This window comes from Leucoraja erinacea, chromosome 18 (genome assembly GCF_028641065.1).
Source record: "Leucoraja erinacea ecotype New England chromosome 18, Leri_hhj_1, whole genome shotgun sequence".
In the NCBI taxonomy this organism is placed as follows: domain Eukaryota; kingdom Metazoa; phylum Chordata; class Chondrichthyes; order Rajiformes; family Rajidae; genus Leucoraja; species Leucoraja erinaceus.
In genome coordinates, this window is record NC_073394.1 from 6,830,808 (window position 1) to 6,848,349 (window position 17,542).

The following is a 17,542-nucleotide window of genomic DNA, read 5'->3' on the forward strand; positions in this document are numbered from 1 at the left end:
AAGTTGGCAACCCTAGTTCCATACTCTTGTTTCTTGGTGTTATTTTATGGTGTCAAGATTAAAAAGCTGGCACTGATCAAACTTGTTATGATCGCTTATTTATTTATTTATTCATGAAATGTGGACTTTGCTATTCATCCCTAATTATGAAGTAAGGAATTAGCCAAATTAACAGATGTGTTGTTATGTCTAAACTAGATTGGTGAAGGGTAGCAGATCTCTTCAAAAGGGCAGTGGTGGGCCTGAATGTTTTTTTTTAGGACATTCCTAGAGAGTCATTATTCCTGTTAACTTTAGATATACAATTAGTGGAGATAAAACCCGCCAGTGGCCAAGGTGGGATGTGAACACTCATTCCTGGCAAGAAATAGGTTACACAAAAAAGCTGGAGAAACTCAGCGGGTGCAGCAGCAAAACCCTTCTTCAGACTTCAGTCTGAAGAAGGGTTTTGGCCCGAAACGTTGCCTATTTCCTTCGCTCCATAGATGCTGCTGCACCCGCTGAGTTTCTCCAGCTTTTTTGTGTAACCTTCGATTCTCCAGCATCTGCAGTTCCTTCTTAAACCCTGGCTAGAAATAGTTGTGCTTCTGTGATGCCTAAAAATTAAAGCAAAAATATGTATTTTTGCACCTATGCTGGATGGACCCAGTGATAATATTGTGCATTTTTCTTTTGGGGAGTTCAGACTTTAGCATACGGGGACATGAATCATGAGTGGATCGGCAACGAGTGGCTTCCCAGTTTAGGACTTCCTCAGTACCGCAGCTACTTTATGGAATGTCTTGTCGATGCCCGAATGCTGGACCACTTGACAAAGAGAGATCTCCGGGGTCAGCTTAAAATGGTCGATAGCTTTCACAGGTACATTTCTTGTTGGTGTTGGATTAATTCAGAAAAAACATAATTTTGCTAAAATGTTGATTGACCTAAACAGAGAATTTGTTTTTGAACATTTTATGCTGAGAGTATTGCCTTTAATTTAAACCTTGCTGCAGCACATAATTACATCAGTTTGCAGAAAAAATATTTTGTGCGAAAAGGGGTTCTGGTGGGATTTATATTACATCATTTAAAAAAAATGATTTTTTAACTTGGAAGTCAGCCGCGTGGAAATCCTCAATTATTCAGTACTTGATATTTTTGTGCATTAGCTTTAATGAGCCCATAGACAATAGAAAGGGGCTTAGGAAAAAATATCTCAATTATTCTAAACATTTGATTGGGCCAAGATTGGAAAAAGTGCTTCTTTTGTGCCTCTTATACCCTCAAATTAATATGACATTTAATGACAAATTTTGTATATTACTCTTTTTAGCAATTGTTCTTGTTATTTTGTATTTATTCTTGGTGTGGATGTCATTAGTTCATTTCTCTTATTTAATTTCTCTTTCCCAATTGCCCTTGATTTGAATGCCATGCTAAATCATTTGAGAACATTCTTCAGGTCAACCAACATTGCTGTTGGCTTGAAATAAGACCGGCTAAATAGTTAATTGTTGCAGATTATCTTTAATGATAAGACCCAATGTTTTTATTTTACCAATCCTCGAGACTGCAGTGACTGTTAAACTCTGTTTTATTTATTTTATTGAACTTAATCGCCTTTATGACATGGTAGACTTTGACCTTGTTCTTCCCAATTAATAGTTATTAGTCCTCTGGATTAATTCAGTAATGTAACACAATGGTACCATGTCTCCATTTACTTGTTGATTCCTGGCGATTACATGATTAATTAGGTCAGATATCTGCTTAGTTCTAGTTAACTACTTAAATTGTATGAGAGGTTGCAATGAAGCTGAAGTTTGATTGGATGTGTACAAAATCAAAATATTTAAATATAAAAAGGGTAAAAGAAAGGAAAACCTTAACTAGAAGGATAAATATTTATGTATCTGCACTAATTTGCCTCCATGGTGAATGTTTAACAGCTGGTAAACGTGTAAGCTCTAGAGAACTCGTCTTTACACAAATGAATATTTTGCCTTTAAACAGAAAAAGTCTACATTGTGGAATAATGGCTTTAAAAAGACTGAATTACGATCGCATCGAGCTGGAACGAAGACGAGAAGAAGGTCAAAATGAAATTAAAGGTATGGTTATATTTTAAATCTTGAACTATTCTAAACGGAATCAAGAGATATGGGGAGAAATCAAGAACGGGGTATTGATTTTGGATGATCAGCCATGATCATATTGAATGGTGGTGCTGGCTCGAAGGGCCGAATGGCGTACTCGTGCACCTATTTTCCATGTTTCTACGTACCTTATCTTTGGTCTCAATAGGTGGACGGGCAATGGCCCAACGTATTAGAGTCCAAGTTTTTTTCTGGTATAACACTAGTCTTTATGTTTTCAAAGGTTTTAGTCCAGGATTTTGATCAATAACAAAACAATACACATTGACTCACTTTCAAATGGATCATGAGATCCTATTGAAGGAAAAGCAGCAAGAAGACGATTTAACTTTAAAAAAAAAAAAAAAAAAAAAAAAAAAGAATTTATAAAAGGAGAATAAGCAAAGATTGAATACAGTAGTGCTCACATCCATCCCCACATCCCTCCCCCCCCCCCCCCCCCCCCCCCCCCCCCCCCCCCAAGTTCTTCCATCTCCACTGCTGTCTGTTTGAAATTTCCCTGTTCATCATTGAGAAGACCAAAGAAATATTCTGGCCAGAACACTGAATCCATCCCCACCACACACTAGGTTTCAGCCAGATCATTTAATTTGAGCGTCAGTTAACCCTAAGTTTTCAATCCAAATCCTTTCCAGACCATCTGATGCTACGATGTTTATTCCATGTATTTACCATTTGCAAACAATCATTTTATTTCTTCTCCTGGCCACCATCTCTTCTCCTACACAAAAGCAGAATATGCTGGAAAATCTCGGCAGGTCAGGCAGCATCAGAGGGTGGTGAACTAATTAACCATTAAGGTCAAAAACCGTTGCTTAGAACGGAGAAAGAGAGAAAACAAGTCTCTCTCACCACTCAGCACTTGTGGTATGTTGCGCTCACCAATAATTTTTTTCCTTTATTGACCCCATGTTGGCACATCTTCATTTTAAGAAATCTTAACGTTAATTGTGCCAATAGCCCTTTCCTGCCTTCAGCCTAAACAACCTCCTTTAGGCTGATATTTGCCACATCTCTATGTTGATAATGGTCTTTTGATAATAGTACATATTCCTGCTACTGATGTTTTCAAATACCTTGGATTTTCGTGCAGGAACTTCACCTCCAACGGCAAGTTGTATTTGAATCACCTCAATGCAAATAATCAAGGAATAATATATTTTCTGAAAAGTAACAAAATACTTACGGAGTCAAAAGGAGGGTTACAAATAAAGCTATTGGGTATTCAACAATAAGTGATGTCCCACAATTAAATTTTTTTTTTTTTTTTGTCTGTGTAGTTGTTGCAGAGTTTTCTGCGTGAGACTGCGCAGAACCAGAGTGCACGGCTATGATTTGTTTTATTGATTTATTGCCTGTATATTATGAGTGTCTTTTAATTTATTTTATATAACAGTGACTTGAACACATCCAGCAATTTGATTCTTATAATAAACTTGGAGGCAGATTTGGGCACGTAATCTGACAAATGTATTATTGATCACATTCCCCCTTATTCCGTTTCCTCGGACTTTTACAGATGTCATGGTGTGGACCAATGAGCGAGTGATACGTTGGGTGCAGTCAATTGGACTTAAGGAATACGCAAATAATCTTTTAGAAATTGGGGTTCATGGTGGACTCATCGCACTGGATGAGCTTTTTGATTTCAACGCACTGGCTCTTTTGTTACAAATACCAACACAGAATACACAGGTAAATAAAGAGTTCATCTTCATCTATGTGGCGAATTCCAATGGAGAATTCCAATAAAGAGACCTTTTTTTATAAGCTATTTCCTTTTATAGAAGCTGTTAAACGATGTAAAAAAAGGTGTCAATAGACAGCAGGTTAGGCAGCATCCATGAAGAGGGAAATTAAGGTCTGACCTGAACCATTATTCTCAGAAGGGTGCTACCTGACTTGCCCAGTGTTTTCTATTTTCATTCTAGATTTCCATCAAATGCAGGATGCCCAATCACCACCTTCCAGGCCCATCACGCATGGCATTTTTTTTTCCTTGATCTCCAATCTAACGTGGTCTTCTCAGTTTGGTATTGGATCATTATTATTGTCACATGTACCAAGATAGTAAAACGCTTTTGTTTGCATGTTAACCAATTGAATCTGATAATAATATACATGGGTGACTCAAGCCGTACATGTTCAGCTGATAGCACGAAGAGGAAAAAACCAGAGTGCAGCATTGTTGCATGACAGTTACAATGAGTACAGACTCTTGCATGAATGTTAGACCACCCCTACTATCTCTTGCCTTCTGTGCCCACTTGGATCACCCCATCTTTTTTTGTCTCTTTAATTGTATTTCACTCCCAACATATCCTTGCCTCCACCCCCACTACAATTCTACAGGGTACTTTTCCTCTGCATGTACTTTGAGACATTGGCCTGCATTCCCTGGGTTCATATACAGAATACCATTTTGGTTCTTAAAGGGCCCTAGTCTTTCTCTGGTTACACTCTTGTTACTTCTACACTTACAACATTCTTTAGGGTTATTCTTAATCCTGCCTGTCAGTGATATTTCATGCCTCCTACTTGTTCTCCTAACTTTTTTTGAAGTATATTTACACTTTCAATATTCCTGAATGACTTCCCCTATTTTTAATTCTCTTCATCATAGATTGATAGTGTGGAAACGGGTCCTTTGGCCCAACATGTCCCAGCTACACTAGTCCCACCTGCTCCCGTTTGGCCCATATCCCTCCAAACCTGTCCTATCCATGTACCTGTCTAACTGTGCCTTAAATGTTGGGATAGTCCCTGCCTCAACGACCTCCTCTGGCAGCTTGTTCCATATACCCACCACCCTTTGGGTAAACAAAAAAGGTACCCCTCAGATTCCTATTAAATTTTTTCCCCTTCACATTAAAACTATGTCATCTGGTCCTCGATTCACCTACTCTGGACAAGAGACTCTGCATCTACCTGATCTATTCCTCTCATGATTTTATACACCTCAATAAGATCAAGCCTCATCCTCCTGCACTTCAAGGGATAGAGTCCCAACCTACTCAACCTCCCCATATAGTTCAGACCCTCTAACCCTGGCAACGTCCTTGTAAATCTTCTCAGTACCCTTTCCAGCTTGACAACATCTTTCCTGTACCATGGTGCCCAGAGCTGAACAATACACTCTCAATGCAGACTCACTAATGTCTTATACAACTGCAACATGACCTCCTAACTTCTATACTCACGACTCTGACTGATGATTCTTGCTATGTCTCAAAGCATTAATTTTAAATTTAGTAGCGTGGGGGCGGTGGTGATGAATGTATGGGCATGCGATCAGATCTGTCAGTGCCCAGGGGAAAGAAAGACAGCTTGTCATTCTGAATGTGAACTCTTTAAAAGCTCAGTGTGATAATGTGACAACTTGACTTCCAGTCTTTTTGGATTTTTTTTTCCCCCACATTGTTTTTATGCAGTAGCTCTGTACTCGGTCTCATTCAAGTGAACTGAATTTCTCCCCGGTTTTTGTCATTTTCTTTCCAAATTTTTAAGTTATTTTCCCTGAATAGGTTCCTTGTCTGTTCATTGTTTGGTTTTCAAATTTGTTGAATGCATTGAATATAATTTTAATAATTCCATGCTCTTGGTTGAAACAGTTATTAGGTCCTTCATCCATTTAATATCTTTTCTATGAACAGACTTGCCCCTCTTCCTATATTCACCACCCTCAACTTTAAAAAAAAAAAAAATTATTGAGGCAGTTCGGTTTTCTACTTTCACTTTACCGGAATCTGCGCTGATATTGACAGACCATTAGCATTGTCTTTTAATGCACTCTCCCGCCTGTAACTGAAGGAATCAATCATAAAACTGATATAGATGGGAGCATATCACTCCCCTACTTCATCCCTATATTAGAAGTTGCCTCTTTCAGCTGTTAGTCTCTAATCTCTCAAAAATGTTCATAACTCCAACTGTTTCCTCTCCGTTAAGCCTGCTTAAAACTTGCCTCTGATCTATCCCATTTTGCACTTTTCATATTTCCCCTCGCAGTTGCTCAATAAATATTTTTGTCAGACGACAAATGATACAAAGCACCTTGAAACATCTTGCGGCAAGTTGTCAGCATTGTCTCTCTTGCCATTTCTTGCAGGATTTCATGCCCCTTTCTCAATGAGGTTTTTAATGAGGCTCCAGTATTTTTAAAGGGAGCACAAAGTTCTTGGTTCCCTGTGAGCAGGAAATTAACGACGTGAATAGTCGCAGTTTGGGAAACTTGATGTATAGTGTCTGAGCCAGTCTCCATTGCAGGTTTATAGTTCCAATATTGTCAGTTTTATACTTTGCTTTTATATTTAGTATTGGTTCAGGCAGCAGCAATTGATTTCCATCAAGGCTACACATAAAACCTTGAACTGTTGGGACGCTGCTGATGTTTAGTCTAGACAGATCTGCTGGATTGTTTATGTTTTCAACAAAAGAAAAATTTTGACATCAGGAAATGGGAAGCCTTCATTTTCTTCATGTCTAAAAGCTTTTATTGAAAAGTGCTCCTAAGCATTGCACTGTGAAATTAGCATCGGAAATGCTTTGCAAGAAGGGACCGCCATCTGTTGGCAAGAAGGGGTGTTGCAGGAGTCATTCATAAATTCTTATATTATCGGAGCAGAACTAGGCCATTTAGCACCCAGTCTCATCCGCCATTCAAGCATGGCTGATCTATCTATAGCTGATCGATCTATTCCTCCAAAACCCATTCTACCCCTAACCCCTGGCACCCATACTAATCAAGAATCTAATCATCTCTGCCTTAAAATTATCCCTTGACTTGGCCTCCACAGCCTTCTGTGGCAATGAATTCCACAGATTCACCACCCTCTGACTAAAAAAGTTCCTCCTAATCTCTTTTCAAAGGTACATCAATTTATTCTGAGGCTATAGCCTCTGGTCCTAGTCTCTCCCACTTGTGGAAACATCCTATGCATCCTGGCCTCAGAAAAAGTTCAGAAAAAAGTTGTAACAAAGAATGCCCATTGCCACCTGTTCTCCATAACAGTGAGTTGTGAGTTATCCCAGCTGATCGAGGATAATCATTTATGCTGCTTGTTCACTACTTGGGATTTTGTCTGTAAATCATCTAATAAATTATTGAATGCAACTCTGCAACTGAAATCTGGGGAAACTGGCAGGGACTAAATGCCTGGAAGTTCTTGCAGCACCTAATCAATTTTATCATGTTTCCAATTTTGTCGATCAATTTACTTCAATTTCCTGTGCCTCTAATTAGTGTACATCAGAGCACGATTTAAATGTAAAGAAATATCCTTGAGCTTTGCCCTGGCTTTCCATATTTTATTATCTCTGGTACGTGCAAGAGCCCAACCTTGCTTACACCAAATAAAACTGATTTGGAAAACCTTTCCTGAAGTTGTTTGATAAATGCTTGTCCAAATTGATTTTCTGTAATGGCGAAACTGCCTTTCAAATATCTCCCCGACTATCTAATGATTTGGAAATTAGAGTTGCTTACTGGCCTGAGTAGAGTAAAATTCAATCCTGTATCCTCAGGACTTTGTTGCCAGACTGAGTTTTTCTGGTTTTTAGATTTTATTCCTGTTAATATACAAATTCAGATGTTGAACAGCTGTATTATAACCTTTTCAGTGAATTAGGTGAGTTTAAAGTGCTGAAAACCAAATGTGGTGAGTTAAAGATTGCATGAGGAATGGTGCCTTGGTGGGTTTAAAGGCAGTGTGGGAACAGGGTCCCTGTGTGTTTATAGGGGACATGGGAACAAGGAGATCCAGTATCTTTAAAACAAGCACCGGAAATATCCTTGTGCATAAATTGAGTCCGGGTACAGGTTCCTGGTAAGTTCACAGAGAGTGCTGTGCGCTTGGTTTTCTGTGAGCTTATTGGGAGACCAAGGAATAGGGACCCAGTGCATTCAAAGGGACTGCCGTGTACAGGGGCTGACTGTTTAAACAAAGCACAGGGAACGGGGCTCCAGTGTTTTTAAAGGGAGCACAAAGTTCTTGGTTCCCTGTGAGTTTAAAGGGAGGACAGGGAACAGGGGCCCAGTGTGTTTAAAGGAAGCACAGAGCACCCCACGAGTTTAAAGGGAAGTCAGGGAACAGGGACTCAATTGAGCCAAATACTAACCAAACTGAGTTTCTGAATAATTGACCAGCAGATTATTGTAATTGTACTGCAATTAAATTTATGTGATGGAAATATGTACGTACAAGCTTACAAATTGTGAGCAGGTGTTGACTGTTTGGCGCCTCAAACATGGTTAATAATTTAATGCTGTTAATGAGCCGATTGTAACCTCAACTCTGCACGCGCGCACACACCTCTCGCTGGCAACCTTTCACCCATTGTAAGTGCACCTATTAAAATCTACGTAACTCTGCCTTGAAAATATTCAAAGGCCCTCTCTTCCTGAAAGGGTAGATGAAGCGATAACAAAGATTCTTTACGCTATGTGACGAAAATGGAAATCACCTCATCTTTGTTTTTAAAAAAAATAAGGGTCTTTCATTTAAGACAGTAACCCATAATTTTGCGAGAGGGAACAATCTTCGCATCCACCCTTTAAGACCTCCAGCAGTGACTTAGTATTTACATGGTTGTCTTTGATTTGTAATCTGTTATTAATGACAGTGGGCTTGCAATTAGGCCCCGTGAGTCCCAGGATAGCCTGATGCACCATAAAACCACCTGAGGTACTGTTAAGAGTCATAGAGTGATACAGTGTGGAAACAGGCCCTTCGGCCCAACTTACCCAGACCGGCCTACAATGTCCCATCTGCACTAGTCCCACTTGCCTGTGCTTGGTCCATATCCCTCCAAACATGTTCTATCCATGAACCTGTCTAACTGTTTTTTAAAGGATGGGAGAGTCCCTGCCTCAACTACATCCTCTGGCAGTTTGTTTCATACCCCCACCACCCTTTGTGTGAAAAACCCCTCGGATTCCTATTAAATCTTTTCCCCTTCACCTTGAACCCATGTCCTGTGGTCCTCGATTCCCCTACTCTGGGTAAGAGACTCTGCATCTACCTGATCTATTCCTCATGATTTTGTACACTCCTCTCATTACTTTGTACACCTGTCAATTGTACATTGGCCTCCTTCTTGGAACATTAGTGATTCCATTTGAGTCCCACTCCAGAGAATTGAACAGAAAAGTCAAAGCAGATCCTGAAATGTACTACCTTTTGTACAAAATATTAAGCCACGATCCACCTTCCCTTTTGGTTGGATGCAAAAGATCCCACAGACCGTTCTAAACAAACGGAAGGAAATTAAGTTTTGACCAATATTTACCTCTCATTTTCTGGCTAGAGAAACAGTGTCTGGTCATTATTGCACTGCCTCTAATGGGAGCTGGCTGTCAAACGGCTGACTAAAGTCAATGAAATACCTTGTGATGTTTTGAAATGGATATTAAAGCTGCTTTCTACGTGGAACTAAAAGGAGGTTTGTAGGCCTGCAACATTGACCATTTCGCTTTCCACAGATGCTGCCTGACTTGCTGAATGGTTTTTTTTCAGCATTTTCTGTTTTCTTTTACTTTTATAAATGGAAAGTTTTTTTTGCAATGCCGCCTTTTGCTTGTATTTTTGATGCAAGATGCTATTGAGATTTGCGGGAAGGATTTAGTGGTGTTTATTGGCTATATTTGCGTTTTTCCTTCAACGTAAAATTATTGCCTGTCCTACCATAATTCCTGCATGGGAATAGTGATGTTGCTGAGGTGGTAAGTTCACCTCCAATCAAAGCTGAACGGTTTTGTGCTTTCCAGTTGGAATTTGTTGCAATTCGAAGTACTTACTTCCATTACCCGATCTTTAGATGCTAGTTGCACTTTCTATAGTTGGGGTTCCTTTGCATTTGGTCGCATTAGAATTTGTATTGGATGATTTTCATTTCAGGACATTTTAATCTACATGAAAAAGTAACTTTGACTTTATGTTCACAGGCTCGCCAGTCTCTGGAGCGAGAATTTAACAACCTCTTGGCTGTAGGAACGGACAGAAGACTAGATGATGTAAGATTTAAATGGAACCTAATAGCGATTTTTGTAATCATAAATTGCAACCCCATTCATTGAGTTTCATTATAAAAATGGCAATTTAGTGACAATTCTGTTAAATAAAACTTTTATAATTATTGTATCTTGGTGCAAACCTGTTGCATTGCTTCGTTAGTAAGTCTGCATGCATTCTACATGTTAGAGAGGAAACTATATAACAATAGCTAACTGGAGATAGACGCTAATTGCTGGAGTAACCCAGCGGGTCAGACATCATCTCTGGAGAAAAGGAATAGTTGATGCTTCGGGTTGAGGCCTTTCTTCAGTCAGAAGAAGGGTCTCGACCCGAAACATCACCTATTTCTTTTAGCCAGCGACGCAGCCTTGACCCGCAGAGTTACTCCAGCATTTTATGTCTATGGATAGCAAACTAATGCTAAATGTATGCATGGTTTATTTCTCTTAAGGAGGATGAGAAAGGTTTCAGGCGAGCTCCTTCCTGGAGAAAGAAATTCCGGCCGAAGGATGTAAGGGGTATGACGGCTGGATCAGCAGAGACACTCCCTGCTAACTTTAGAGTTAACTCAACATTATCTCCATCCCCCATACAGCCAAAGATGATGCAAGCAGATGGTATGCATTGATCACCTGTTGGATGACATTCATTGTCATGTTCAATCTATATTCATTTCTTTGCTGTTGATATATTCTGAAATATTTACAAATGGTGTATTTGCATGTACAAGCACTTCACAAATTGAAGGTTGGTTTATTTGATAAGACTTGCATTGTAAGATAGCAGCAGTTTTCTGCACACTTTGGCAGTGAATGTCACAGTTCAAAATATGCGCGTTAGCATATTGGAAAATAATACCAAAACGATATCACTTATACAATAGACAATCGGTGCAGGCCCTTCAAGCCAGCACCGCCATTCAATGTGATCATCCCCAATCAGTACCCCATTTCTGCCTTCTCCCCATATCCCCTGACTCTGCTATTTTTAAGAGCCCTATCTAGCTCTCTCTTGAAAGCATCCAGAGAACCTGCCTCCACCGCCCTCTGAGGCAGAGAATTCCACAGACTCACCACTCTCTGTGAGTCTTCCAGGACATTCTTCAATGTTTTTCTCATTTTCCTATTTCTCAATTTTGAAAGTGCCTCTTTGGATGAAATATTTTCATATTTTTTTATTTCATTTGCTCAAGTCCTTAATGTAGATGATTTAGTTCCTAACACATTCCTCTGAATTTCAATCAATCAATCAATCAGGTTTATTCATCACATACACAATAAAGTGCAGTGAAATGAATTTGCCAGCAGCGGTACAATCAAAAAGAACACACAATACACGATAAAAAAATTAACACAAACATCCACCACACATTCTTCACTGTGGTGGAAGGCACAAAGCACAGTCAGTCCTCCTCCATTGTTCCCCCGTGGTCGGGGCCATGAACCTCCGCAGTCGCCACTGCAGGCGGCCAGGTGTACAGGCCCTTTCGTCTGCAAGGTAAGTCTCGAATCGGTGCTTCCCTACCGGAGACCGCGGCTTCAGGATGTTGTACTACAGCATAATAAAAAAATCCCTTTTCCGAGAGGGCCAAGGCACAAAGATTATTGATATTTTACATCTCCAGGTACGTGGATGGAAAAGGATTAGAGGGATATGTGCCAAACATGGGCAAATAGGATGTGCTTTGATGGGGCATCTTGGTTGGTATGGATGAGTTGGGCTGTATGACTGACTGCTAGATTAATTCCAAAATAAAATGGTTGATATAAAATGAAATTGCTGAAATTTGCTGCACCATAGCTGTCATTCACACCCATTGTTACAAAGCAGGATCCAATTTGCGTCAAACCATGTAAACCATGATCATTTTCAGAAAATGGATTAGCCAGCACTTGTATGTGGGTTTTAATGAGTCTTTCTCAGAGAAAATAATACTATTTATTCCTTGATCAAATAAATGGGAATAAGGAACTAGTCACACCAAGAAATTGAATAGCTTTTCACCATTTAGCTGCTACATTATGCTCAGTGAAAGAAACCTTTCTTTTTGTTAGCCATGTTTCTGCCACAACAACTTCAGTGTTTGATCTGTTACCCTAGTTAACTACACTGTCACATGCTCTTTAATCCTTTGTCTGTTTGTTTATCTAACATTTTTATTAAACTGTGATTAAGTGTTCCTTGTTCAATTAACCTTGTGTGTTGGGAAGAAGGAATACTCCAGTGCTAATGTGTGTGCTTTGCTTTATTAAACCATAGATTAAATCATTTGCTGCATTTAAGTTTGGGCAGTTGGTAATATTTGTCGGACCATGACATTTTTGATTTGTAACTTTCCTTGCAAGGGGAAACTGAGCAGTGTTGAGACCAAAGATCTGGGAAATTGGTGAGGTTTTTGGTTTAAAGTCCTTTATTAAATATAAATAATATGTTGAGACCCTGATCGGCACCATGGCTCAGCGGTAAAGTTACTGCCTTGTAGCGCGTGCAGCGCCAGAGACCCGGGTTTGATCCCGACTATGGGTGCTGTCTGTACGGAGTTTGTACCATCTTCTCGTGACAGCATGGGTTTTCTCCGAAATCCTTGGTTTCCTCCCACACTCCAAAGACGTATAGGTATGTAGGTTAATTGACTTGGTGTATGTGGTAAACTGTCCCCAGTGTGTGTAGGATAGTGTTAATGTGCGGGGATCACTCCTCGTTGTGGACTCGGTGGGCCGAAGGGCCTGTTTCCGCTCTTTATATCTAAACTAAACTAAACCCTGCAGTGTCCTGGAAATAGCAGGCTGCAGGATGCATTATGCATGAAGCCAGCATTCAAGGTACCTTGTAAAATCTACCATTTTTAGCATTTTGGGGTGAAGTTTATGTAACTATAAGAGCCTGCTGAACTCTATCATCTAAAAAATAGTTTCAAAGCAATATTTATCCTTGGGTATTTGATTTGTTATAAGATATTTAACACCTTTGGTTCTCAGCCCTGATCAAACGGTTCAGTTTTGCTCTGTGCGTTTGCAAAGTGCTTTATTTGTAACTAACCGCATGTTTTCTGCATGCTATTTCTTGATGCAAATTCACAGGCAATGTTTCTGGAGAGCAGAGATTGGATTCTACCACTGTACGAACCTATTCATGTTAATTTTGGGTAAGTATTCAGATAATAATTCCCCTCTGCCACCATGTCTGCAAAAATCACATGCAGAAAGTGCCTCTATTTACAAATTCCAAGAAAATAGCCAGAGGCCTTCACAATACTCGTACCTCGAAATAGAGATTTCTTCTGCTCCTTGGGGAAAATCAATAGGTGTGAGGGGAGATCAGTACTGGAGTGTGTTCAATTTTAATTAAAAAATGATTAGTTGTGGATGCCTGTTCACATCTACATTATCTTGGTTTCAATGCTATTCTGAATTTGTGAGCATTGATATCACAACCCAAATTTACAAGTAAATCTTGTAGCCATTCATTAAATGCTTTGCAGGTGACCAACTGAAAAATTTGAGTGGATCTTGTTGTATCGACACTAACAGCTGGTTCTCAACTGTCCTACAAGTTTATGAGGAGGGTTGAAAGGAAGTTTGTGTAATGAAAAATCCCTGATTTGCATGATAAGGAGCTCTTTGTTATTTGGACAACTGTACATATACCTTTTTTTAAAAATTATTAAGGTGTGTTGCTCTCTTGATTTTTAGACGGCCAATTATTCACCAGCCTATCTGTGTATCAGGTAATCTGCTGCACAGTCACTTTCAGTACTTTTGTTGCCAATCTAACAGTGCATTTTTGATTTGCAGTTGTCCATGTAAAGGAAAACTGAATGACTGAAAAATGAATGAAAAAGTTTATTGGCCAAGTATTCACATACAAGGAATTTGCCTTGATGCTCTGCTCGCAAGTGACAACATGACATACAGTGGCAGTTAGGAATGACACATAAAACATTATCAATTAAACATGTGAATAAAATATAATACCAGAGCAAAAGGAGGCCACAGATTTTTGGTTATTGAGTAGAGCTACTACTCGTGGGGGAAAAAAAGGTGTTTTTGTGTCTGGCTGTCAAACCAATGCCCCTATCTTGGTAACGTTTATGTCAAACCAATGCCCCATTCTTGGTAACTGCTTATTACCCGAGGAGGTAGAGTGGTTCATTTGTAAATTATTTTGTCATTTCTGACCTTGGCTGACAAGTAGATGTCCCAAAATATTGTTGCTTTTTTAGTTATGAATGTTAGTCATGAGCATAGTTCATAAAACCTCTGCTTTATAACCTTAGAAATTAAATAACCAAGCTCTGCATATTTTTCACCTGTATCAGGGTTAATTCTCGGTCATTTTGCTCAGTTAGACAGACAATTGTAACGTTAATTTCAATTATACAGTGCTATCATATAATCATATAATGTTCAATTGGAATGACCTGTACAAGGGTAAACTCAGCAACGCCCTACACAAGGGTAACATCCAGACCAAGTAACAGGAGGTTTAACACACATTTCTGACTTATTTACGCTGATAATTCCTGTTTGTATATAAATCTCTAGGTCAGTTATAATCTGAAGCAATGGTTCCACCGGCTGTGTGCATATTGGGCAGCACAATATCCACCCTAGAGTGAATTCCAAAATATGGTTCAAATCCAATTGAGCTGCGGTCAGAGTGCGATACTTGGGCCCTTCCCTCTGAGATAAGATACTGGCTGAGATATCATAAAACTAATATGGATATGGAATTTTGAAACAATTGCGGAAATGGTAGTCCACACAAAGCAAGGGTTTTTGTTTGAGAGTTAAACAGAAATTGTCGGTTGTGGTGAGAAGAGAGTTCTCATCAGCTCACTAATTCCTGAAGACTAAACTAGATAAATTTGCAAAGCAACGCACCACATGGTGGGACATTTTATCGCTGACATTAATGTCAGGACTTTCACTTTTTAAGCTGTGTTGAGCATGCTTACCCCTTCACCTTTTCTCTATTATAACAGTAACTGCTGACAGTTTCAAAGCATTGTTACTGCAAATTCCAGACTTTGAATAAAGCATGTTAGTCGCATTGATGTAAAGTATGCTATGTAACAACAAGAAATAAATTTGTGATTATAAATACTTGATGGTGGAACTCAAATAAAAAATTTGTATCTGGAACAGTACAGTTATAATTTAAGTAAATTATAATTAAATTATAACTGCACTAATAGTTAATCACAGGCATGGAAAGGCAAACGTAAAACCAGGTTGAATTATTTTCCTAAACCTAAATTCTTTGTTACATTTTCACTGGTGTGACACTAAACCAAATAATGAATGGCATGTTGTAATAATGAAAGCCCTTATCTACCAATATGTACAAGCCTGATTTTTTTTTTTCCGCTCCTTTACTTACCTTCCATCTGTTCAGCCTTGCAATGATTCTGCAATTTTTCTTGTGACACTATTTAATGTTTGTGTGATTTAGTATTTATTTGAGCCTTGTATTTTTCAGCTTCCTTCCACTATACCAACGGATGACTGCACAGCGTTCAAAGCCTTCAGACATGAAGTGTACATCACGTGAATAGGTGCAAAGCCCAGGATATTTGTGACGTAGCAATATTTCTAACTTGGACTTAATATTTTGCTACAGACATTTTAATTAGTTGAACAACAAGTCATGAGTACGTGAGAGATAAAAATTTTAGAATAAATGTTTCTTATATTTATGTAGACCTGTTTCGATCTTGATTTATTGTAGCGCTTGCTTTAATTGTGTACACCTGCTTAAGACACATTTTATAATGTACAATTCTTTCTTGCATCAATTTTCTTTACTCTTAATCATGTTATTTTTCAAGGAAATGTACCATATGTCCGTACGTATTCATCCTCATGAAAGCCATGGGGCTTTTGTAAATCGTTATGTAATTACTACAGATATTCAGATATTCAGATTTTTTTTTATAAAGTTGAGGACAAACAAAGGTTATAATGGCATTTTCATGCTGTTTTTCCCAAGAGAAACTGCATGTTGACAGCACTAAGTTTGTTGATGTTGTAGTTAGTTTAAAGTCTGTAATTAAGTACTTTTTAAACCACCTGTTCTAATTTTTAAAACTGTAAATGCTTATCCTTTTTGCAGTATGGTTAATAACGAGTAGATGGATATAAGAGAAAGCCATATATATAGGAATATTAAGGATAAGGTGAAACTGAATGCAAGTGCTGACCTGCCATAGCTTCATGGTATTTCCACCCTTTGCTCTTGAGGAAAAGGCTGGTATAACTTTTCCATGGACCAATATCACCAACTGGTGTCACCTGGGGTGAAAGAGATGGAGAGGGCAGGTCCATTCAATTTAAAGTATAAGAAGTGGGGTACTTTTTAAAATAAAATGAAAGCCTTATTTATTTTTTAAGAAGTATGGTTCACTGTTTTCGCAACCCTTTCCTAATCTAGATACTGTGCATTTTACTTTATAAAAGATGATCCATCAATAGGAGACTTGAGAAAATGTTGTCTTGGATTTATCAATGGGACCGTTCAATATTTTTCAAAAACCCATCAACATCTCAGCTGCAGTTTTGTTGGTATCATGGTGAGCTATGTATGGTGTACCAACACATTGTAATTCTGTCTTAAAGCTACTTGGAATGGTCGACTTTTTGATGTATGTTGGCCTGAATCATGTACTGTTAATTGTCCAATATTCGTTGCTGTCTGAGATTTTCCTCTTTCGCCTTGTAACAAATTATGTACAGTCTATACAGTACGTTGAACTATTTTTATCACGTATTTATTGGTTTATTTCAATAAAATTCTTAAACTTTTATTTTCCACTGCCAATAAACAAAGGAACCTGGTTATTCATTGTGTTTGCCTTTTGCAATGCCCACACTTACATCCAGAACATTGTCCAGCTGCTTTAGAAATTGGAAGTGGTCAGTGATACATATGCACACAGGAATTTTACGCATCTTGTGTTTCCTGGGGATGTCTTGCTACTTGTTATCTGTAATATATCATAAGGTCATAAGGAATAGCAGTAAACTTCGGCCATTTGGCCCATCAAGTCTGTCATTCAATCATGGCTGATCTATCTCTCCCTCCTACCCCCATAACCTCTGCAACCCGTACTAATCCAGAATCTGTCTATGCCTTAAAATTATCCATTGACTTGACCTGCACAGCCTTCTGTGGCAAAGAATTCCACAGATTCACCACCCTCTGACTAAATACATTTCTGCTCATCTCCTTCCTAAAAGAATGTCTTTTAATTCTGAGGCTATGACCTCTAATCCTAGACTTTTCCACTAGTGACTTTTCCATCCTCTCCACATCCACCCTATCCAAGCCGTTCACTTTTCTGTGTTTCAATGAGGTCGCCCCCCGCATTCTTCAAAACCAGCGAGTACAGGC

The 17,542-nt window shown here is 38.8% G+C and overlaps 1 protein-coding gene across 6 annotated transcripts in view; it reads left to right on the plus strand.

Moving 5' to 3' along the window:
- The window catches only part of LOC129705599 (liprin-alpha-1-like), a 107,206-nt gene extending 90,229 nt beyond the window's left edge, over positions 1 to 16,977 (plus strand). For 5 of the 6 annotated variants that reach the window (XM_055649206.1, XM_055649207.1, XM_055649210.1 and 2 more), the window contains 7 exons: positions 686 to 861; positions 1,996 to 2,093; positions 3,658 to 3,833; positions 10,081 to 10,149; positions 10,602 to 10,767; positions 13,231 to 13,295; positions 15,632 to 16,977. In XM_055649206.1, the coding sequence (XP_055505181.1) occupies positions 686 to 861; positions 1,996 to 2,093; positions 3,658 to 3,833; positions 10,081 to 10,149; positions 10,602 to 10,767; positions 13,231 to 13,289 (744 nt within the window). In that variant the 3' untranslated portion in view covers positions 13,290 to 13,295; positions 15,632 to 16,977. The remainder of the gene's footprint in view (positions 1 to 685; positions 862 to 1,995; positions 2,094 to 3,657; positions 3,834 to 10,080; positions 10,150 to 10,601; positions 10,768 to 13,230; positions 13,296 to 15,631) is intronic. The other variant, XM_055649209.1, reaches the window with a different exon arrangement.
- The last annotated feature ends 565 nt before the right edge of the window (positions 16,978 to 17,542 follow it).